Source organism: Carassius gibelio, chromosome B1 (genome assembly GCF_023724105.1).
Source record: "Carassius gibelio isolate Cgi1373 ecotype wild population from Czech Republic chromosome B1, carGib1.2-hapl.c, whole genome shotgun sequence".
Lineage (NCBI taxonomy): Eukaryota > Metazoa > Chordata > Actinopteri > Cypriniformes > Cyprinidae > Carassius > Carassius gibelio.
In genome coordinates this window covers 25200548-25225292 of record NC_068396.1, presented here as the reverse complement: position 1 = coordinate 25225292, position 24745 = coordinate 25200548, and the positions used below count along the sequence as shown (strand labels likewise).

At 38.5% G+C, this 24745-nt stretch overlaps 1 protein-coding gene across 9 annotated transcripts in view; it reads left to right on the top strand.

Annotated features, from left to right (window-relative positions):
• kdm2aa (lysine (K)-specific demethylase 2Aa) overlaps positions 1–24465 on the top strand; it is a 28695-nt gene extending 4230 nt beyond the window's left edge. For 2 of the 9 annotated variants that reach the window (XM_052547183.1, XM_052547184.1), the window contains exons 2-22: positions 8290–8428; positions 8513–8591; positions 8742–8788; positions 8876–9054; positions 9443–9549; positions 9768–9861; positions 10286–10439; positions 10640–10755; positions 14398–14524; positions 14624–14856; positions 15064–15141; positions 15736–15987; positions 16084–16200; positions 16771–16857; positions 17119–17277; positions 17588–17614; positions 19154–20304; positions 21416–21579; positions 21704–21850; positions 21948–22163; positions 23327–24465. In XM_052547183.1, the coding sequence (XP_052403143.1) occupies positions 8290–8428; positions 8513–8591; positions 8742–8788; positions 8876–9054; positions 9443–9549; positions 9768–9861; positions 10286–10439; positions 10640–10755; positions 14398–14524; positions 14624–14856; positions 15064–15141; positions 15736–15987; positions 16084–16200; positions 16771–16857; positions 17119–17277; positions 17588–17614; positions 19154–20304; positions 21416–21579; positions 21704–21850; positions 21948–22163; positions 23327–23508 (3855 nt within the window). In that variant the 3' untranslated portion in view covers positions 23509–24465. Of the gene's footprint in view, positions 1–4445; positions 4617–8289; positions 8429–8512; positions 8592–8741; positions 8789–8875; positions 9055–9442; positions 9550–9767; positions 9862–10285; positions 10440–10639; positions 10756–14397; positions 14525–14623; positions 14857–15063; positions 15142–15735; positions 15988–16083; positions 16201–16770; positions 16858–17118; positions 17278–17587; positions 17615–19153; positions 20305–21415; positions 21580–21703; positions 21851–21947; positions 22164–23326 lie in introns of those variants that run through there. The other 7 variants (XM_052547188.1, XM_052547189.1, XM_052547182.1 and 4 more) reach the window with 6 other exon arrangements.
• Positions 24466–24745: the final 280 nt, after the last annotated feature.

Here is a 24745-nt window from a genome sequence, read left to right as displayed (position 1 = left end):
CTAGTTTGAATCGTCAGTGGCAAATTCTTTAAATAGTAGGGATGCACCGGTTGACCAGCCATAAATCGGAACCGGATGGTTTTGGCTTTAAATACACGATCGCCAATCGGCTGGTTTTTCCGGAAGTGCGCCCATGTGCACAGACTACATTGTTATCATTCGCTATGTCAATTGTGTGGAAGTATTTCGAAATCTGTGCACAGGACATGGGCAGCCGTTCAGCACTAGGAGTGCAGAGATACACGTCTGAGGCACAGATAGCAGGAAGCAAACAGCCGTTGTTGTACTAGCCCACAAATAAGAGAGCCCCTTTCCTGCGCTCACTGAAGCTGCTTGAGCTTACCTCTCCACGCCCTGCACACACGTAGACAGTGAAGAGATGTTCAGCTCAACTTCTCACATGTTGGATGAGAAACGAAACGGACTAAACAAAACAGATTTTTTTTTTTTTTTAGAACTTGCATACACGTTTGAAAAGCAAGTAAATGTCAGTTCTGCATTAGGATGATTTTTTTATCTTACCTTAAAATTACATTGACTTAATTTGATTTAAAAATCACCTGCTGTAGCACACTGAAAAAAGTTTCATTCATCCAATTAAAAAAATTTAGGGTAATGATTCACATCTATATTTTTTTTTTCACTTGGTTATTTATTTTTCATTGGCTCAAGTAAAAAAATATAGATGTGAATCATTACCCAATTTTTTTTAATTGCATGAATTAAACACTTTGCATCTTTGTTTTATTCACACCAACATTATTTGATTTTAAAATTTTGGAATAATGTATTTATATAACATACTTTTAGACCCTTTTTTAAATTTAAAACCAAATTTAAAAACTTAAATACTGAATGCTGATTAAGAAACCTCTTATTGAATGTGTGTTGATTGTGTTGTTTGGACTGTAGAACTATGAAGTTGTTGCCTTTTAATTTCACATGATTACAGTTAATCTTTTAATTTAAGGCCAGTTCTATGTATTTTCAACCCAATTTAAAAAAAAAAGCTAAATGCTGATGTCTGTACCATCTATGTTTGTGTTGAATGTAGGTTACTTACTGTGCAGTTACTGCTGTTAATTTCAGATGGTGACTGTTGTTTTTAATAGCCAAAAGCCAGTTTGACCTATTGAATACCAAATAAACATCTTGTTTATGTACACTTTCCTTCTTTCTTGATTGTTGCGTAAAGATAAAAAAGAGAAAAGTAATCGGTATTGGAATCGGCCAGTTTGCTTGTAATAAAAATCTATCAGAATTGGCCATGAAAAATCATGATCGTGCATCCCTATTAATTAGCCTATTAAAAAAAAATAATGTTCTTGCAGGCTGTGAGTCAGAAGCGCCAGACTGTTCTTGCAAAGTTGGAACTGCCCCACTTTATAGATACAGCCTTTGTGTGTAGATGGCATTGTAGGCTACTTTTCCAGGTTAAGGAAACAGTCCTCCATAAAATGCGCTGCACACATCTGAATATTTGGATTTAAATGTTCTGGAACATTGTAAATACAACTTAACCACTGATTTACTTTTTTTGTTTTTGTTGTTGTGTCCTCTTTTGGATAGCCAAACAAAGTAGCTTCACTTTCACAACTAAACACACTGTCACACATGGCGGTGGTGATGCATTTTTGGAGGGCGTGTTCAAGTCTTAACTTTGATGATTAATGTCTGTTTGGGTTTGAGACTTTTGTCTTTGTAACTAGGGAATTTCCCCTATGCACGAACAGCTTGTAACACTCCAAAGAGTAAGGAAAATTTGAAATTGCATCATATGACACCTTTAAAGATTTTTGATGGAAAGCATTCCAGGATTATTCTCCTTAGAGTGAACTCAACGGCTACCAAACGGTTGAAGGTCAAAATTACAGTTACCATGCAGCTTCAAAGCCTCTACACGATAATAGATGAGGAATAAAGGCCAAAGTATACTTTGGCAGTTCACGTCCATGCAGCGTCTCCATTACAACTTTTTTGGCATCAGAAGGGCTCGCAGACAGTCACACATCCTGAGACTCAAGCCTGCGACCTTGGGTTACAAGTCCAACTCTCTAACCTTTAGGCCACGGTTGCCACCAAAAAAGTCACGTGATGTAGTTGGAAGTGCAGACTGCGTTTACAAGTCAAACGTGTAAAGACTGTCAAATGCAGTTTACAAAAAATTTGAATATTAGAATCCGAATTGGCTTTATTGCCAGGCATGTTTACAAACAAGGAATTTTTTCATGACCGAAGCTTCTGCAGTGCATCAGAATGACAGCAACAGAACAAAAACACAGATAAAAAAATAAAATAAAATAAAAAATAGAGCAAGTAAAAAAGGAATAACAATATACCAATTTACAATTGTATGTGCAGGTATATTATGTGTAGACTAAGTGTAGATGAGGCGTGTGTGTGTTGGATAAATAACTAGGTGTATAAATAGTGTTGTGTGTTCCAGAGTTATTGTCAAGTGTTCATTACATGGATTCCTGAAACTGCTTCTGTGTCTGCTCATTCTGGTTGTCAGAGCTCAGAGCGTCGTTGAACTGTAACTGTTCAAAGAGGGAGTGTGCTTGATGTGAAGGGTCCAGAGGGATTTTGCCAGCCCCTTTGCTCACTCTGGAAAAGTGCAGTTCTTTTGAGAGAAAGGAAGGTTGTATGTGTCATTGAACATACAACAACTTCTGAATGTTCCTCCTCCAAATTAAGGAAACATTTAAGATTTTATGCAAAATATTTATATTTGTATAATAATAAATATATATATTTTTAATGTGTATTTATATATACATAATAAATATACACAGTAGGTAGGGGTGTCGAAATTAATCGTTGCATCATGATGCGATTGTGGCCTATTCTGCATCAGAAAATACCTTACTTAATGAACCGTTATTATTTTTATTACCTTTGAGCGATTTCTATCTATCTGCTAGAGGTAGCACAGACTAATCGACTAGTCAACTTCAATGCTCTGCTATGATGCTTTAAGCTTGATGTTGACTAGTTGCTGGTCCTATAGAGGGCTCAACAGGATAATAAATATTTGAAGGACTTGCACATTTATGCTCCGTTTCCTAACAGTAGATGATAAATGTATACTCCGAAAGCTCCACAAGTCATGTGTGATTTTTTTTTTTTTTTTTTTATATTTTATTTATTTTTTATTATTATTACTGGATGCTCAAAATTAAATGGGAGAATGCACATTCTAAACAGCTTATTGTACAGGTAAGTTAATCACCGTTCTAATCGAATGTGCTGCTGCACTGTAATGCACACACACATAGACTACAGACAGTAGCTCATGCGCAGATCACGCGTGGACAGAATCATTCAGCGAGGAAATGTAGTCAACACTGTTCTGTGATTTCTCAATAAAATAGCATCGAAACTGAAAAGTTCAAGCGTATTTTTCTTAACTAAATCCCACAGCGTCACTACTTCTACATTAATATTCGGAATAACAGATTCATTGAATAATTAAGTAAATATAATTACTTGCCTATAATTACCTTTGCAAATAAATCTCATTGCTCTCTGCTGTCTTTACTGACAACATCTTTACCTTTGTTTGCCACCATAGCTTCTCTAAGGGTAGGGGTGAGTGGGGGACTGCACCGCTAGATGGCACTAAAATTTACACACTGCACCTTTGCAAATGCGCTTTCCATATTTTTAAATCCGAGCTTGGCTTTTTCCCGCATGCTTCATTGCACAGAATATGCGCTGTGAGACACGTGTGCATTGCCTGACAGTGCTTCCTTTTGCTGTTATCTTAGTCTTTTAGAAATGCTTTCATTTCTAAACTCATGTACTGACAGACTTTCATGTGTGCCTTCAGTTTGTTTGTCCTGAAGCTCGCAGCTGCTTTTATGATTTTTATGATACGAAATTGATGTAAACACAATCAGTTTTCAGAACAGGACAAAACATCTGATAAGTGGAAATGGATCTGTGCATTAGTGTGAATGCAGTCTGTTATAGCTTCCAGGGTCTATGATCTCATCAGTAATAATCAAATGGCAATAATGCTGAGAAAAAAGAAAACCCCATAACTATGACTTTCGATACTTAAAGCACTCCCGAATACTGAATGTGCATTTTGTTTAACTTGTAATTGCCCTCCACATATAGTATAAATATAAACCTTCATTTTGAATGTGATTTATTTGCAATTAATCCTTTTGCAGCCCTAAAAAGATTTGTTTTGCTGTCTATAGATAAGAATTTTTCATCCGTGATGTTAGGGTGGTTTGAAATCATAATGTTTGTTGGATTGTAACAATTGTCTTCTGAAGAACAGGACAGTGATTGAAAGTAAGGAAGATTGGATAGATTGTTGTGTGCAGACTGTTTTTGTAGAGGCTGGGGCTGAATGATTAGATTGGTTTAGCAGACCATGTGATCAGACATGCGGAAACGGGGTGTGGGAGGGGGCACTGCAGAGGCGAAAGGATGACAGAGGAGAACAGTCGGCAGATTTTCTCATTTTGAAAGAAATGCAGGGATGGAGAACGGGCAGGATATCCTTACACTTGTCGACGGGGGAATGTTGTTGATGAGACGCAGAGGCAGGAAAAGGAAAAACCAGCAGAGGGATGAAGATGTGACACTGAAGGTGCGAGGTGTGTAGTGTCTTATTGCCCTCCACAAGGGCTTCCTCTTAGCGCACTGCAGTCTAGGGCCTCCCTGAGAGAGATGGTTGTCAAATGCTAGGGAATAACGAGTGCATGGAAGGTTTTCATTCTGCCATCAGTTGTATTGTCCTTTTTTTTTTTTTTTTTTTTTTTTTTTTTTTGAAATACTCCATCCTAATTCATCCCCCTCCTGTGTTCGCATACTGTGCTACATTATTGGTGTCAAATTTCCAACTCTTTCACCTTTTGTGAAAGAGTTGGAAAGATGCAATGATGCCGTATCAGATGCAGGGATTGCGCACAGGCCCAGAGGAGGTAAAAAAAAAAAACTGCAGCGTCGTTAGCTAGGGATGGGCACAAGCCCCTAAATACTTAGCTTTGTAAATGCTGATTAAGTTCATAATAAATGTATCTTCAAAAATCTCTTTTTAATATTGTGTTTACAGTTGCGTTTTGGGTGCTTCTTTGTTGTCTGATTGGTTAAGAATAGGAACATGGTGTACATGGTGACTGAGTTTGTGACCGCAATCGCTTTAGATCGACGCACACACAAAGGCATGTTCTTGCATTCAGAAACAACTGGGCAAAACACAGTTAATGTATTGGAACAGAACACAGGTCCTGAAACACATATTTAAAACTAGTGCAATTCTCAGTTGTTGAATAAAGAGTTATGAGACCAATATTCGTTTGGTGTGTTTGGGCTATTGTCTGGTAATGTGAAGGTTTTTGTGTGCATGCTCATAGAGGTGTGCACAGTTTGATCAGTTATCTTTTTAATGGGTTTGTTGTAAATTTTCTATGATACTGCACAGTCATACCCAATTCATTTCTTTTTTTTTTTTGGCTCTGTCATTGAGAGGGTGAAACAGCAGTGCTTTAAGGAAGCATGTGATTGGCTGTTCCACGTCTCCATGGAGACATTGGGGGCAGAGGCAAGGACGAGCAGAGGAGGGTCTTTTTGTTGTGTGTGTGTGTTACTGACCTGCTCTCAGTGAGCCGCATCTCAGAATCATTAACATTGCAAACAAGATTGGTAAGCATAGGAATGAATGAATTAATTTTTTTTTTTTTTTTGGTAGCAGAAATTCTATCCATACAGTTAATTGGGCTGGACCAGAATATTCAAGCATTCGTTCGGTGGGTGGGGATTGGATTTTAAAATGAGATTCAAATATTCTTTTCTTTCTTTTTTTTCGAACACCTGGCATCCCCCGAAAAACTGTTCCCCTTTGCTCTTGAATATGAATTGCACATGAGTGAACGTCATGATCCAGTTCATCTGGAAGAGAAGACAAAGATGACAAAGAAGACCTCAGCTGTGTGGGAGCACTTTAAATTGAGTGAGGACAAGACAAAGGCAGTGTGCCAAATATGCGATTTGAAGCTGGCCTACACAACAGCACAAGTAGTAGGCTACTCCTAAAGTATATTGTTGGTGTAAAAAATTTAATTTGAAAGGCTGCTTTTATTCGCCTTATTATCAGTAATTTTACACATGAGAAACTTGCACTTCATTTGGAAAATACTTGTGAATATGGCAGTCATAAAAGAAAATGTACTGTAGCCCAGCTTAAAGCGTTAGGTTTAAAGGAAAATGGCCCTTTTAGTGACCAAAGTGATGTGACATTCAGCCAAGTATGGTGACCCATACTCAAAATTCATACTCAAAGTGCACACACACAGTGAACACACACACACACACACTGTGAACACACACCCCGAGCAGTGGGCAGCCATTTATGCTGCGGCACCCGGGGAGCAGCTGGGGGTTCGGTGCTTAAGGGCACTTAAGTCGTGGTATTGCTAGCCTGAGTTTCGAACCCACAACCCTAGGGTTAGGAGTCACACACTCTAACCACTAGGCCACGACTGTTTGGTGAAAGTGAAGTGAAGTGACATTCAGCCAAGTATGGTGACCCATACTCAGAATTTGTGCTCTGCATTTAACCCATCCGAAATGCGCACACACACAGAGCAGTGAACACACACACACACACACTGTGAGCACACACCCGGAGCAGTGGGCAGCCATTTATGCTGCGGCTGCCGGGGAGCAGTTGGGGGTTCGATGCCTTGCTCAAGGGCACCTAAGTCGTGGTATTGAAGATGGAGAGAGAACTGTACATGCACTCCCCCCACCCACAATTCCGTCCGGCCCGAGACTAGAACCCACAACCCTTCGATTGGGAGTCCAACCCTCTAACCATTAGGCCACGACTTCCCTTTTGCTTGTAATAAAGATTTAGGTGCAAAAGAAAAGAAAGTAGAGCTGACTGGTTGTCTTTGGTAAGTTTTAATTTAGAATGTTTGAGATTTATGTAAGAAAAGTAAGTTAAATGTTTTGCTTTAGCTTTAAACGATTGAACAGTTGTATTACTGTATTGTGTAAAAAATAATCACAATGTTGAAAAAGCATTTTAAGTTACAATGTTTGAATTAAAAAAAAAGATAAATGTTGTTTGTGGTAAACGGCCACAGATCAGTAGCAGACTCCTGTGTAAAAGTACTGGCTGTGCTGCTCCTGTACCATACATGGACTACATACTCACTACAAACAAGAGTGGGACCCTCCTACATACTCACTGCAAACAAGAGTGGGACCCTCACATGCAGCTCACAAAATCAGGCTTGTGCTGTGTAAGCTATTGTGCAACAATTACACGGTTGTAAAAAAAAAAAAAAAAAATTCCAGTGCATGATCAAACATTTAGCTCTGATAAATATGTATTTTAGAAAAAAATCATAATAGGACTACATCTTAACTATTAGCTATTAAAGGGGTCATATGACGTTGCTATAAATATCATTTTGTGTATTTGTTTTAATGCAATGAGTTTATGTAGTTTAAGCTTAAAAAAAAAAAAACACGTTATTATTTAATGTACATTTATTGTTTCTCCTCTATGCCCTGCTTTTCTGAAATGCGTAGATTTTTTTTTTTTTTTTTTTTTTTTTTTTTTAAATAAAGCTCATCGTTCTGAAAAGTGAGGTGTGCTCTGATTGGCCAGCTATCCAGTGCATTGTGATTGGCTGAATTCCTCAAGCGTGTGACGGAAATGTTACGCCCCATACGGTGATGCCGTGTGTCCCGGCGCGACAAGACAAAAACAAAAAAACATGCACCAAGAGCTCGTCACACTTCAAAAAGAAAGGAAACAGAACAGTACTGTATGTGTTGCAGAAGTCATCATTAATCATCTATACTGCAGTGGCATTTTTGAAAGTATCACTTCTTGTCATTATATAAAATATAACATTTCTCATATACATTTGTCTTATCATACCATCATCATTACCAGCAACTCCTCTGTGTTTTGATGTTAAACTGAAAAAAGAATATCACCATTAGTAGTTTTCTGCTGGAACCCTATGAGCAGTTCTTCTCCAAGGCTCTTAACAGTGAATCCTTGTACATTAGCTGGATTTGGGATGTCTTATTAATAGTTGGTATGTGTGGGCTAGTGATCATGATGGGGGAGTTTTTACTGTATGTGTGAGAGTGTAGGTGTATGTTCAAATAACCCAACAAGTTGAAGCTGTGGTAGTTATACAACATTTGTTCAGCATTAAGGAGACTATGAGGAGTGTATGCAGAAAAATAGTCTTGCTTTGGCATCTGTTTTTCATGGTCTCATTCTCTCACTCTCTCATCCTACAGCGGTCTGGCACACGGCGGCGTTACCAAGACGATGGCATTTCCGACGACGAAATCGATGGAAAGAGGACTTTCGATCTGGAGGAGAAGCTTCACAACAGCCGCTTCAACTCGGACAGAATCAAACGCATGGAGGGCAAAGGTGAGAAAGAGATGCAGCTCATTATGGAACTCCTCAATGATCTTAATGTAGAGTGTCATTTTAACACTACTTGTTTTTTTTTAGACCTCACATATGAGTACATTCAGAGATGTGGACTCCGGGACCCCATCATTTTTGAGAGACCTGATGGACTTGGCATGAAGTAAGAGATTGTCCTTTTTTATATATATATATATATATATATATATATATATATATATATATATATAATTTTTTTTTCTTTACACATTTCAGAATGTTTAGAAAGTTTAACATTTAAATTTAATCTAATATTGAAATATTTCCTTTTTAGAATGCCAGATCCAGACTTCAGTGTAAATGATGTGAAGTTGTTTGTAGGTAAGTGTTTTTGCTGTCGGATATTATGATGAATTTCATGTTGACTAGCATCAGTGGTGCTTCAGTATGTCGTCTTTCTGTTTACAGGAAGTCGGCGTATGATTGACGTGATGGATGTGGCTACTCAGAAGGGGACGGAGATGTCAATGGCGCAATGGAGACGCTACTATGAGACTCCTCCCTCTCAGAGAGAGAAACTTTATAATGTTATCAGCCTTGAATTTAGCCACACTAAACTAGAGAGCCTTGTCAAAAGACCTGCCACGGTAGGTACCTTAATGCTTAAAGGGATAGTTCACCCAGAAATTAAAGACCTTTAAGACCTTCATTCATATTCGGAACACGATTTAAGATATTTTTGATGAAATCTGACAGCTTTCTGACCCTGCATAGACAGAAATACAATTGATACAATAAAGGCCCAGAAAGGTTGTCAAATAATCCATGTGAAATCGATGGTTCAACTTCAATTTTATGAAGCTACGAGATTACTTCTGTGTCAGTCAATGTAGGTCTTACAGGTTTGGAACAACATGAGGGGAGTAATTAATGACAGAACTTTCATTTTTGATCAAACTATCCCTTTAAAACACACCAAAAAAATACTTCTATTTAGATCACTCTGTGATTGAATTTTTTTCCATGTCATTACAGGTGGACATGATTGACTGGGTGGACAACATGTGGCCACGACACTTAAAAGAAAGACAAAGAGATTCTACAAACACTATCACTGAGATGCAATACCCCAAAGTGCAGAAGTGAGCATATATTAGATCCTTAAATATAGTTTGCATTAATGAAAGCTTGGTCTTATTTTACATCTTGAAGGCTGTAAAACAAAGGATTTGTTCAACGGGAAGTAAGTCTGCTGCTTTATGTTCATGTCCCATTTCTCACACAGCCCTCTTTGTTCATTCTTGTTATTCAACAAAACTGTAATTTTCTCCTATTTTATATTGGCCTGTTCTGTTTCCAGGTACTGCCTAATGAGTGTGCAGGGCTGTTACACAGATTTCCACATAGACTTTGGAGGCACATCTGTGTGGTACCACATACTGTGGGGCTGCAAGGTCAGAGAACACTGTATAGATAGATACACTACTGTTCAAAAGTTTAGAGTGTCTTAAGCTTACCAAGGCTGTTTATTTTATAAAATAAATACAGTAATATTGTGAAATATATTACGATGTAAAATACTGTTTTCTATTTGGGTATGTTTAGAATGTCATTTCTTGATGGCAAGGCTGAATTTTCAGCACCCAAGACTTGGAAGTATTTGACACCTTTGATCAATGTGTTGATAATTTCTTAAAATTCTTTGAACACCAGTCCTTTGAGCAGTAGTATACATAATAAAATCATGCTTACTCGTATTTAGCATAGACATGAACTCACTGATAATGCCATGTGTCTTTAGTATAACTAGTTTGCTGTCAAAACACCCAGAAAGGGTTTTTGGCTTAGGTGTGCCTGATTTGGATGTGTCTGCTACAGGTGTTTTGGTTAATCCCACCCACGCCACAAAACCTGGAGCTTTATGAGAACTGGGTCTTGTCAGGGAAACAAGGCGACATCTTCCTTGGTGACAAGGCCACTGATTGCCAGAGGATTGAGCTCAAGCAGGGTTACACATTCATTATTCCATCAGGTGAGCACATGCAGGCACATTTGTATACATAAATACTTGACTGTTATATTGTGCATATTTATTTAGTATGGCTTAGATTACCATGCGTTTTCATGGTTTTAGTTTTGAATAAGTTTGAACTTTCTTAAATGGCTTGTTTCAAATGATCCTTATTAAAACCTTTTTTAATTATTACTTTATTTTTTTTATTTTTATATTAGGTTGGATCCATGCAGTGTATACTCCAGTAGACACACTTGTGTTTGGTGGGAACTTTCTACATAGTTTCAACATCCACATGCAACTGCACATCTCCAGCATTGAGGACAGGACACGGGTAAGTCCAGCATTTTTCTGCAACCACCATTTTCTTGTATAACGTAACTAGAGCCTGACCAATATATCGGTTTGCCAGAATAATTGTCTGATATGAGTAGAGCTGAAACAACGAATCGATTTAATCGATTAAAATCGATTATTAAAATAGTTGTCAACTAATTTAGTAATCGATTCGTCGCTAAATAAATTGTATTTGCCATAAGCGGCTCATTTCGTGCATATTTCAAATCTGCGGTGACCAAAGTGTGGCAGTAATGAGCCACCGGAGGTTTTACTCAGCCAGTACAGCAGGTGAAGTAGCGAATAGCCAATAGCTGGCCTCGTTTTATGTCACGTGCTTCCCGAACAGCGTCTCTGCAGCATTCAGCGGGAAGTGGGAGTACTTTACTTTGAGCCTTTAAAATGAAGAGTAACCTGTAAACTCTGCACTACTGAACTGTTTAAGGGGCCGTTCACATATCGTGTCTTTTGCGTGCTCAAGTTCGTTATTTCCTATGTAGGCGCGCAGTATGCACTCTCATAATGGAAGCGAGGCATTCGCAACACGCACGCGGTGCGATGCGCCCGTTTTTCCAGGCGCGTCCACACCGCATCCATTTATCCTTTGCTGAAATTTCCGGGTCTTCATGGAGAGGGCACGTCATGGAGAGAGCACGTCATGGTTGCTTAGCAAAGGCAGACGCCTCAGGGGCGCTTCTGCCCGAGCGCTTTGGAAAGAAGGAGAAAGCGGCGCGACTAGCGTTTTCCACGCGTTTTTAGGTGCGATATGTGAACGGCCCATAAGAATTTTATTTGTGCAGATTCTCCAGTACAAGGTTGTTTGCAAATGTTTAGTCTCAAAAGCTGATAACATTGCTTTTTAACAGTTAACATTTAAAGCTTTACAAAATGTTATGTGATCAGTTTGTCGTTTACCAGTTCATAATTCAGACTTGCAGCCTAATTATGACTGAATGAGAGAGGTAAAATGCACTTCTTTTCACTGCTCTTTTTCACACAGCAGGTTTTTTGTGTGTGTCCCATTTTTTTTTTTTCTGGACAACCTTCTGATGGATTTTACTTTAAATTGTGAGTTCCATTCAGGTTTCATGCCATTGGCACTTTTTTTCGAAGGATTGTTTACAATTTCACAGCATAAGCTATAAAGCTTTTTCCCAGTAAATAATAAAATACAATGCACTGCAATTTTATTCTGTTTTATCCTTATACTTCGTGAACATATGTTCTCAAAGATTCCTTAAGCTTTGTTTGGGATGTTAAACTACTTTAGGAGCTCTAAGGACTGCCATGGTGAAAACAATATTTGAAATCTCCTTGTGAATTTTGCTAGAGTATGGGTCAGTGTTTTGATTGCAGAAGAGTTCGACAAAGGATTACTAACATAAAACAACTCCAGGTATATTTTTGATGAGGATATGACAATGCAAAATGGTTAAAATCTCTTAAAAATCTATGCTGAATGATAAAGACCCTTTATTAATAATTTACTTGGGGAAAAAATGGAAAAAACTAAAATATAAGTACATAAACCGATTAATCGATTAATCGTAAAAATAATCGACAGATTAATCGATTATCAAAATAATCGTTAGTTGCAGCCCTAGATATGAGATTTTCACAGATATATCGTATCGGCGAATATGGCACTGATGATACATTTTCTTTCTTATGGAACATATAACGCAGATTAAATGCTTCTTAATGGTGTGATTACTTAGTTTGCACAGCAGAGCATGCTCCATTATTTGCTACTGGTGACTCAGATTAGTGTAGAAAAGCGTGAATGAGCTCAAACTTTACCCGAGTATGCTAAGCCAAATAAATTATTGATAGTCATGATCATGACAAAATACAATAGAACCCATTATAATCAGTGATGCGGTCTACATTGGATGCAGAATGACATGACAGTAAACGGATGCCACGTTCTATTTATGACCTACTGACACAAAGTTCAAATGACTTTTAAGGGTCGCTTTGTTGCATCCTGTTGCGGCACAGACATGGTGTCAGTATAGTTTGTCAGTACAGTCAGTAACATAGCCAATTGAAAAGTTAGTTTCTTTCTGCAGTCCAATAGATGGCAGTGCGGTGGATGCAGAAAATATGGACGGAATTGCAAAATCCATTAATAAAAACAGAATTTACAGTATAACACAGAATTTCATGGATTTTTTTTTTTTTTAAAGAATAAATAAAACTAATTGGTACACTTAAATCAAATTGCAATTTATAGACTAGTGTCTGTGAAATACAAATCTTCATGTTCTACATGTTCATTTGATTTACCAGAAAATACACAACACAGAATTTGTGAAAAAATATTATTCATCATTATTTATTTATTTGTTTACATTTGGAAATCTGTGCTACCTGCATAAACCAGCCCCTGTTGGATTGGCAGTAGTGTGTGTGTGTGTGTGTGTGTGTCTATATATATATATATATATATATATATATATATATATATATATTATATATATATATATATTATATATATATATAATATTTTGCCAGCAGCCATATCACCCTGCAGCCCAAGACCGCTTGCCCACTGAACCTCCTTGGAAAACTAGGTTGCTGCTCGAAGAGGTGCTAGTGAGGCCTGCGTTCTGGTGCAATATGGATGCTGGTGAATGCTTCACACTGGTGGAGGATGAGGAGATTCCCCCTGACAATGTAAAGCACTTTGAGTGCTTAGAAAAAGCGCTATATAAATGTAAGGAATTATTATAGCGCTTTTTCCTAAGCACTCATAGTGCTTTACATTGTTAGGGGGAATCTCCTCATCCACCACAGGTGCGCTGCACATCCATTGAGATGAACTAAAAAAATAGCACAGAACACTTGAGGGAGAGTGAAACGCTGAAGCGCTCAGTCAGTGTTCAGCAAGTGAAAATATATCTGTGCTAGACTTATACTGAGCCTCCAACTCACACACTGGCGGATAAAATGATTGGGTATTGAATGATGATTGAAATCACGTAAATGGACTTAACCTATTACCTAAATAAACTGTGGAAAGATGCATCATGGACTGAATAGTCCTGAGAGCGCTGTACGAGCTTGCGGTGCCATCTGCAGGACAGTTCAAAGCACCAAACGCGAGTTGAATCCGCACTTAAACACATTACTGGACCTGGTTACTTTTTATGAATTGCAGTGAGAATTTGAGATTGCTTGGTACTGTCATAAGAATCCCAACAGTTGTGATGTAATTATATAATATACTGTAGTCTGACTCGCTACATGTCTGCTGTTACAGTACTGTTTAGTTTCAATTCACTGTTAGTGCTGCTAGCTGTGCTTGGTTTGGGAATGCAACATTTGTCATTAGAAATGTTTATAAAGATGTTATTGTTGTTTACAAAGACATTTCAATGTCACAATCCTTCAGAAATCATTCTAATATGCCGATTTGCTGCTCAGGAAACATTTCTGATTATTATCAATGTTAAAAAAACGTTTTGCTGCTTTTGTAATTGTAATGCAATTGTAATGATTTCCTAAAGATCATGTGACATTGAAAGCTGGAGTAGTGAATAAAATTAGAATAAGGGGGGCGGGGCTTACTGATAGGTCAGTTGTTGGGAATTTGGTAGGACAATTTTTTTCATAATGGTCTCTGGTTGTTCCTCAGGTGCCAGCTAAGTTCCGGTATCCATTCTATTATGAGATGTGCTGGTACGTGTTGGAGCGCTATCTGTACAGCATAACCAACACCTCCCACCTCATCCCTGAGTTCCAGAAATACTCTCTGGGAATTGGTCAGTACATTAACAACACATTCACATCCTAACAGATTTGATTGTATTGAGCGCAGATAAGCTGAACTCTACTTCTCTCTTCCTGAATCTAATATACAGGCTTGAAGCAGGAAGGTTCAGGCTGTGAGGTACTAAATGGACATGCTAAAGAGGAAAGAGAAGACAGCGATGCTCCCTCCCCACCTAATGCACCAGGGGTGAAGCTTCACTTGACTCCTTTTGAGTTGGAGGGGCTGTGGCACCTGGTGGGGAAGCTGGAGTCATTGCCCTCACATAAGAAGTGTGTGCCTTCAGGAATACACAACGCTGCTGCCCTGCTACATGACATACGGGTCAGGACTCCTGCTTGTGCTTTACACTTCTGGTTATTTAGATGTACTTGCTGCTGTGATATTTGTGATGTCGTTGTTGTTGTGTCTTATAAAGAAATGTGACTTGAGATGCAGGATATCGTTGTTTAATATTAGCTTTTGTTGCTTAATAATCTAGTTGGCACAGTTGTTTTGAAATGTAATGTTTTTGTTTTCTCTGTCTTTCAGGCATTATTGAAAGAACATGCCAATGACATCCCTAAACTCTCTTACACTGGAAAACCTATTGTCAGATGGCCAAAGAGGGTAAGATCACAGTAATAGTTTCTTTAATGTATTTTTATTTATTTTTTTCCAGAAAAAACATTAAGAGAATAATGTAATATATATATATATATATATATATATATATATATATATATCTCTCATATTAGAGTTTTCTTTTCGGTTTTATATTTTTTTTTTATCAGTGTTTATTTCGTGCTATATCTTGGCATAATTATATTTATTTGTAAATATCATGGTATTATTTAAAATTGTTTTTGATTTTTTTTTTTTTTTTAATGTTTTACCTGTATATTAAAAAAAAATCAATGATGATAATTAGTTTGTCAGGACAATTATTTTGTTGTAGCATACATTAATGGTGCTATCAAAATATTCCTTTCTTTTGATTTTATTATGAGCAAAATATGACTGGGACATTTTCATTTCTGCTCTTGACAATTGTGACCTGTCTAAAAATATCTGAATTAAACAAATAAAGCTTAACTGCTTTCAAAAGGTGACAATCATAAACAAAATATGTACTTGCATTTTTTTTTTTTTTTTTTAATATTTTCTCCTAAACCCACCACACTGCAGAACTTACCTCTGATTTCTCTTTGTCCTTCTCTCAAGCCCCCCTGGTACCAGCCCCCTCCTCCCCCTCCACCTGTTATTCGTCCCAAGCTGGCAGCCACATCCATTATTCCTCGGCCAGTGAAACCCGCCTCTAATATGTCGGTCCTTCGGCGGCGCCGCGTGCGCTGTAAACGCTGCGAGGCATGTCTGCGCACAGAATGTGGCGACTGCAACTTCTGCAGAGACATGAAGAAATTTGGTGGCCCTGGCAAACTCAAACAGACCTGTGTGCTGCGCCAGTGTCTTGCTGTAAGTGTCTTCACATTGTGCAGTTTTCTTAAAATGCAGCCTTCCTTTGTTTGCATCTGATTAATATTGCTTTGTCTTTCTGTGTTACCTCAATAGCCTGGTCTGCCGCTCTCTGCTGTATGTGAGATCTGTGGGGAAGGCAACCAGGACACTGGTGAAGAGCTCATGGAGTGCTCCAACTGTGCTCAGATTACACATCCTAGCTGTGTGAAGGTACATGCATTATTACTACAGACAGCAATTCAATAGATGCCTCAAAATTCTTTATTCAGATTCATTAATCTTTGAGAATTGTGACTAGAGGTTTTGCAAAGTATGGACATCAGAAAAGCATTTTCAAAACAACGGAGCATAACAATTGGCTTTCGGAAGTAAAAATCTTATTCATGTTCTCCATAGAGAAATGCATTAGTAATGCAAGAATCCTACGTAATGTATGTGCACTTCAGGGACAGACCTGCCTGACTTTATTTGAAAAACTTTTGTAAAATTGTTTACAATTAAATGCGTCCTTGCTGAATAAAAATATTAAATTCTCACAAAAAAAGAATTGGTAATGTAACATTTTATTTTTAGTGTACTCTTAGTGCACTTAAAACAAAGTTGTTGTTTTTTTAAGTTTTGTTGTTGTTTCTCATTGCATTGTCATTTGCTATAATTTTGTGAAATGGGCAGCTTTTTTTTGTTCTTATTGACTTGAGTAAAATGCCAATCCATAACATTTTCACATGTACAGAAAATAGTTTGATTGTTGTAATGATATAATGTCCTTTGTCTGTGTAGGTGTCTGGTGAGGGAGTGATAAACAAAGACCTACCGAGCTGCTGGGAGTGTCCTAAATGTGTTCTGGGCAAAGACACCGATTCTGAGGTAAAACACATTTTTACAAGCGCAAAGATTCACTCGCACACCTACTGTTTTAAGAGGGTTTCTCCTCTTGTTTGAACACACATTCAGGCCTTTGAAATGAAGGAAGCTTTGAGTGTTTGTTCTAATGCTGCTAGCTTTTGCAGGCCTGCATACATACACACTCATTCACACCATGCAGAAAGAAGCATGCCGAGAGCTTACTGTGAGGTACACACTCCGATCTGCGTGTGTAACAGTAACGCTTGTTTTCCTGTGTGCCAGTCGTCAGGTAGCGGTGATGACATCACGGCACAGGATGGGTCAGGGGGGCGAGGGGGTGAGGGCGGGGCATGGCACGGGGTCGGGCGGCCCCCCACTTCTCTCTCACATGGGTCGCTCCAGAAACGGGCCGCAGCCCCTGAGCAGCGACTCAGGAAGCGGGTGAGAGGATCCGCCTTCCTCACACCACTGCTGCTGCATGCACAGCTGCTCCGCTTTGCCTTTTATTATGTTTACCCCCTCTGCTCTCTCTACCTCTCGCAGTAACCCCCCCCATCTTTTTCCATGTGTGTCGTCTTTCTGTCTCTCTCTTTGGTCCTCCCTGCCCCGTTCAACATCATTGTGCCCTGCTGCCTTGACTGGGGGTTTCAGAATCAGCTTCGTGTTTGTAGCTTGTATGTTTCCATTGAGTGATCGTGATCACTGTTTATTGATGTTTATATTAACCACAGCATGTTATTCTGTTTTGCAGTTAAAATTGGAAGGTGGAAAAATACATGTACGTATCTTTTTTTTTTTTTTTTTGTGGAAGATTGTGTTTATCAGTGATTGAATGATTTTCTAAATTTGTAATGAAAAAGCAAAATTTATAATAATTTTGTACTGATTTATAATAATTTTGTTTTGCTGCAAAGCACTGGCAGAAGAATTTACCATAAATGTGATGGGGGGGGGGGGGGGGTTAGTATGGAGATTTATCTATTTACCAATAAATTAGTGTTTTTCTGAGTCGGTGTTGCAAAGGATGCAGTCTGACTTGTCATCTCATTATACGTGCCTTTAGAGAGAAATGCATCTTTATGGATTATGATTATAATTAAGGAGTTGTTATTTCGTTAAGTAGTAATGTAAAGTTTTCTATAGACATATTTATCATGTCTGTGAGTCGTGTATTCGCTGAGTTTCAGTTCATTTTTTTTAACTCTTATTAAAGACGAGAAAGCAGAAAGATCATGTTTGTTTTATTTATTTTATAAAAGCACAATGTTTTGTTGCTATTTAGTGCACACAAATAAAAGTAGACCCTTTGCAGTTACGAATGATTACTCTTACCTTTATGAGCAAAAATGACGGTGTATCTACTGAAAAAATAATGCAAGTGATCATGCTGGCACATAATGCAAAGCATCTCTGTGCAAACTATTGAATATAGCACACATTTATCTCAATTTAATGTTTAAACATTATTTGCTTGAACTTATCACATGGCAAAATAACAAAAAAATGATCCAAATGTTTCTAAAAAAAAAAAAAAAAAGAAATATTATCACTTGGCTGTTTTTGGAAATACTTAGTAGATTTATCTAGGGCTAATTAACACATGTAATTATAAATTTGTGTCTGAAATGGAGTTGTTTTGTTATAACTACCCATTGTTTATAGTATGTTTAAAGATGAATGTTTTAGTGCGACAGTATAGGTAATTCTTAGCTTGTGCCAATAGTTGTGATTAGGCTAAAGTTTCTTAATATAACAGAATATACTAGATATACTATCAAGACGTGTGAATAAACAAGTAAAATAGAAAAATGAATGTAGAACATAATAGAATGCATCCTGTTGGGCAGATGGTCTAGCTGCAGAAAGTTCAGCTATTTCAACACACCCAAAGCTCAAATCGGATTTGAAAATTCTGCATATGCATATAATCAGGGCTTCGCTCAGCTCTCATATATTTTTTTCCCATTGGAAATATTTATTTTTGTGTTTTTTATTTTTTTATTTTTTTTTTTATTTTTTTAAAGGGGACATAGGATACAATTTTTTTTATTATTTTTTTTATTTTTTATTTAACTAGGTTTCTGGAATGTCTGCCAGCTGAGAAAAGCTGAAAAGAAAACATGCAGCCAGTTTGTTATTGGTTGCTATTTTTAACAGGGTAAAATGGGTGTAGTTATACATGACCATTGATGAATTTTAAGCAAAGTGTGTTAGACATTTCACGAAGACCTTGTGGAAAATGACCATAGAATGTTCCCTTTAAAGATTGGCTTTAGTGTGCCTTTTTTCTTAAATGTTTCTCTTTTCTTTCTTACAGAAACGCAAGTCTTCATCTCTTGATCCTCGCGTGGCTAAGATCTATCGGCGTCACGGGATGGAACATGATGATGATGATTCGGGCAGTGATGACGACAGTGGCAGGATGTCATCCATCAGAGGTGGGGTCTCTTCGTCCCGCCGAGGTTATGGAGCTGGTAGACGAGGTGTTTGGAGAGGCTCCTCGCATCGAGGGAGTCGAGGGGGAGGAAGCTTGGCAACAGGTTCGCTTAAAATGAGGCGGGGACTTGGGGCAAGAGGGGAAAGAGGGAGTCGGGTGAGGTTAAGAGGAGGATCGCACATGAGACGACGGCGCTATGAAACTGACGACGACGATGATGACGAAGACGACGACGATGATGATGAGGAGGAGGAGGATGATGATGAGGATGACAGCGATGAAGAGAGACATCTTGGCCGGTCAGATAAGGAGCATCGTTCAAGGAGACGGAGGCGGAGAGGAGATGACTACGATGATGATGACGACGAGGACGATGATGATGAGGAAGACAGTGAGGAACAGGACTTTGAAGGAGAGGACGATGAGATGGAAGACTTAGATGATGGAGGAGAGGAAGATGATGATGAGGATGGAGAGAACCAATCAGACTCTGATCCTGACCCACCCGTCTTACTAGTCTCAGACTTGAACGATGAATTGCTGAATGATTCCTACCTGACTGTGACCCTCCAGCGTCCTCCAAAGGCCAAACGGGACCCCGGCTCCATTGTACCCAAACTGGAGGCGGCTATGTCTCCCCGAACACCTAGCGGTCCTGGTTTTGTCCAGCGCAAAACTTTACCCAAGACCCGACTCAGGAACAGCACCTCGACGCCAGCTGGAAATGGCCTCTCTCAGTCCAAAAGCGGGCACACATCCGGCCGCCACACAAGGCGGAGCTCCAACCAGGACGGTCGAGAGAGAGACACTGCGTCACCTTCCTCTATGTCTTCTCGATCCTCTATTTCTCCACCTCCTCCTCCTCCAGCCATCAACACTTCTTCTCCTCCTTCCCTCCTCTCTCATCCCTCATTCCGTGACGTAGGAAACGAGCGTGGCTGTGAAAAGGACATTTGGATGTCTGTGTTCCGGTACTTGGGTCGGACGGATATGGCTGTGTGTATGAGAGTCTGCAAGGCTTGGTACAAGTGGTAAGTGTAGTAGTTAGTTAAAGCCTAAACAGTTCCTTTTAACAACCTAAGACGTTCCATAAAATTGTCTGGTTTAGTTTTTATCAGATGAAAGGCCTTTTCACATTAGAGAGAAATGATTCAACGAAATAAAACTCAAATTGCGATATAGTTTATTACTATTATCAAAACTCAAAATCTGTGATATAATTAAATATATTTGCTTTGGGTTTTAGAGGCAAGTGTGGATCTGTTCATTTACATGCAAACAGCTCATGATTGGGTGTTTTCAGTAGGGGAGTGCAATAATGACAAATTATATCTCAATATTTTCAGAATTTGTCTAATTATACAATATTTTTCTGAGCATGTTATTGTGCTGGTAATTTGGCAGCTTTAGGACTGTTGTGGACCACTGACTCCCAAAGCTTTTGATATTCTTTTGTATTCTGTGCGGTGAATAGTTTGTCGAAATAACAGAAATCAACTTCTTATAAATTTAAATTGCTTTTGTTAGTCAAATAAGCGCACACTATTATATTTACTACCTGACGATATTTACCCTGAAGAACTTTCCAACTTAACAGGGTCGGGGGAAAAATAACGTTAACTTTTTTTTCTATGGGCATCTCTATCTTTTTATGAGGCCATTTTTCCTAAACCAGTTAAATGTATGCATCATCTTTTGTGTCATTCTTAAATGTCAAACGTAAATACTGAGACTGTTACCAATATTTTAATGAAGTAAAAAAATTCATTTTTTTTTTCTTGTTTCGTATTTCAGGCCCCAAAAAAACACATTCGGTCTGATCAGGGCCTAAATGTGCTTGCTCCGTAGTCTAACCTACATCATATAGTGTTTGCCTGCACTCAAAAATAATGACAAATTGCATGTTGTTTAAACGACAATTAAGATATTATCATAGATTATATACATCACACATCCCTATGCTGGGGTCGACAAAAAAGAATATATGATAAAAACTAATTAGCATTTTATTTTTCAGTTTTTTGACCGGAGTACACGATTTTCAAAGTTATAGTTGTCTTGGTTCATAGTTGTAATCAGTAATTTTTTTTTTATTTCTTTTTTCTTCTCTCAGTTATTGTTTTGTTTCTCTCCTGCTTGTAGGTGTTGTGATAAGCGCTTATGGACACAGATAGATCTGAGTCGATGTCGGGCACTCAGTCCTCAGGCTCTGACAGCCATTATAAAACGACAACCCTTGACACTTGACCTCTCCTGGACTCCAGTATCAAAGAAACAGATTGCCTGGCTCATTCATCACCTCCCAAGTACAGTTTACCCAAATCTCAGTCTTTTATAGATCCTAACAGGTCTTAACTCAAATTAAATTGCTTAAAAATAAAACATGCATCACAGTCCAGAATAACATGCTCGCTCTAATTTTTTCCACAGGTTTGAAAGATCTAACAATGTCAGGTTGCTCATCATTATGCGTGTCAGCGTTAAGTACACCGAGCTGTCCAGGTTTGAGATACCTTGACCTGAGTTGGGCCGTGGGTGTCAAAGATTCACAAATAAAAGACCTCATTGTGCAGCCAGGTGAGACACTCATAATCATCATTAATGAGACTGTGAGACATTAATGAGAGCTGAGATTCACTCTCCTCTTTCACCTCTGCTTTCTCTTGTCACACAGGCAGTGAAAGTCGCAGTCGGCTGAGAGGTTTGCTCACTCTGCGCTTGGCTGGTTTGGATGTGAATGACTCCACCCTGAAGATGATTGTCAGACATATGCCTTCACTGCGCCGGTTAGATTTATCCCACTGTCAGGGGCTGACAGACCAGTCCATCAACCTGCTCACCACTACGGGCTGCAACACTCGCAACACACTCAGACAGCTCAATCTTGCAGGTACCCTCCACCTTCTGAAAATACCTAAATGTTCTGCCTACATTGTGTTCAGGTTATCCTTGTGGTGCCCAAGAAAACACAACTAGTGCTAAAAACAAAATCTTGGAAACACTTTAGTTTAGGGACCATTTCTCACTTTTAACTTGTTTAGTAGCATGCATTAATCCTTCTCCAAACCTAAATGTAACAACTACTTAGGAGTTTGGGGCTAAAATCATTTTTAATAGTGAGAATTGATCCCCAAACTAAAGTGACCAAAATCTTAGTCTTAAATTCAGTTCAAGATCAAATTAAAGGTCGTAAGTATTTAAATTTAGTTTCAGTTAAATATGAGTGCTGCAAGTTGTCAATGTCGCAGTTACAGATTACCATGCATTAATGCCAAGCAATAGCTGATGATCTATTATAGATGAATTATCACAATGTTAACTTAATGGTTTTAATGTTGTAATATATTGTAGATGGTTGTAAGAGTGCATACCTTTGAATGAGCAGCTGGAAGTAATTAAGGATATTTATTTCAAAATAAGAGTCCCCCGATGTAAATGAGTTCCTCATCACAACAGATTTAGAAATATTTGCTTCATTCCATCACTTTCTCACCAATGGATCCTCAGCAGTGAATGGGTGCCATCAAAGTCCAAACAGCTGATTAAAAACATCATAATAATCCACAAGTAATTCAAGCTATCAGTTAACAGCTTGTGGAGTGAAAAGCTGAGTTTGTAATAAACAAATCCATCAAGGCATTTCATCTTTAAATTATTGGCCAAAATCCATAATAAATCCATTCCTTCTTCCAGAGGAAAAGTCCATCCCTTTTTGTCCTCTCACATCAAAACCCTAGGACATATATTTGTTTAAAACTTTTGCTTGTAAACGGTGCATATTTCTCTCCCGATTCAGACAAGAGGACTTCTCTCTGCAGAAAGCAGTATTATGGATGGAGGTATTTTAACTGGAAACAACAGTTTGAAGTAAAGAACATTTTGATGGATTTGTTTTTGCAAAGAATTATTGTGATTGTTTTTATCAGCTGTTTGGACTCTCATTCTGACTGCACCCATTCACTGCAGAATATCCATTGGTGAGCAAGTGAAGTAATGCTGAATTTAATTCACATTTGGTGGTTTAACCTTTTCTCTCTCTCGCTCTTTCTCTAGGTTGTAATAAGTTGACAGATGCTTGTCTGACCTATATGAAGCGACTATCGGCTCTGACTCTGTTGGATCTGCGAGGCTGTAGGAACGTGACTCGACGCGGCTGTGAAAACTTCATCTCTGACCTGTCCTACTGCACTGTATTCTGTCTGACCGAGGACAAACTCATTCAGAGAATATCATAACATGCACACGCAAACACACACACATATGCATACACACACAGTCTCCACACAGCTCTGCTTGGCGAGCTCACGAGTGCTCCATCCCACTCAATGCAGGCTCATCTGGCCTGAATGGGAAGATGAGGCTGAAGAAAAGAGACGGATGGAAGGATATGGCCGCTGTTCTAGAAGAAGGGTAAAAACAGGCTGACAGGATAGGTTATTTTCAGCACAATCTTCAAGAAGAGGATTTTATTCCCACAACCCATGAGACCCGATGCAAACACATCCAGCGTGTGGCTTTTTTCTCCTTCTCTGGGCATTCAGCCTAATCCAAAGTGACGCTTTCAGAAGATGTTGCTGATATGCTTGAAACTGAACTTCACAATCCAGCCCAGGATCAAGAGATTCGGTCCAAGTGTGGCCTCTGATGCTGCAAGGAAAAAGAAAATGACCGACATGGCACGTCCTGATAGTGCTCATCTGCCACATCTTGATCAAAGAATCTAGTGGCAGCACAGGATGAATCTAAACCTGAATCATAAAGACTTCAGCTTACCGATCCAGACCGTTCACTCATGATTTGTTAGTGGCTTTATGTCTGAACGCAGATTTTGGACGTTCAACCTTTCTGAAGGTTCTGCTGCCTGGATGTTTGTAGACCTTTAACTCACCACACTAAGTTTTTACTCGCTCGTACCAAACAAAAATCACTATTTCTTTGTTTTCTTTCATCTGATGTTTTGTTCTATTGCTTGCTGTCATGTCAAATGGGCGATTTACATGCATTCTCCTGTCCTGTCTAAACTTCGAGGGTTGCTCACAGTTAAGGCTCAATTGTTCATTTACCCTTGAAAAGCTATAATTTAAGTGCAACTTGTAGCAACACGATAGCAATTATTTTGAGGACTTTTTAAATATTTTGTTTTGTTTGTTTTTCATGAAAAAGCAGAAAAATAAAAAGTGGAAAGCAAACAATGTGTATGACTTCACTTAAACCTATTTGTCATGTATTAGCTTTTAGCACAGAATTCATTAATATTTGTCATTTTATGTACACGGACCTAATTTTAACGCTTCCATACAGAACTTCTCATGTATGATAAGGGGATGCAGGATAGAAGTAGAGTCACAATTGCAGTATTAGTCAACTGAAATGGGATTTTAATGGCCAGAGTGCAGGGTGACAAAAAACTGATAAAACCTGCTGCATGTGAAGGGGTGTGTGAAAACTGTGATCATGAAGAATACAAATATC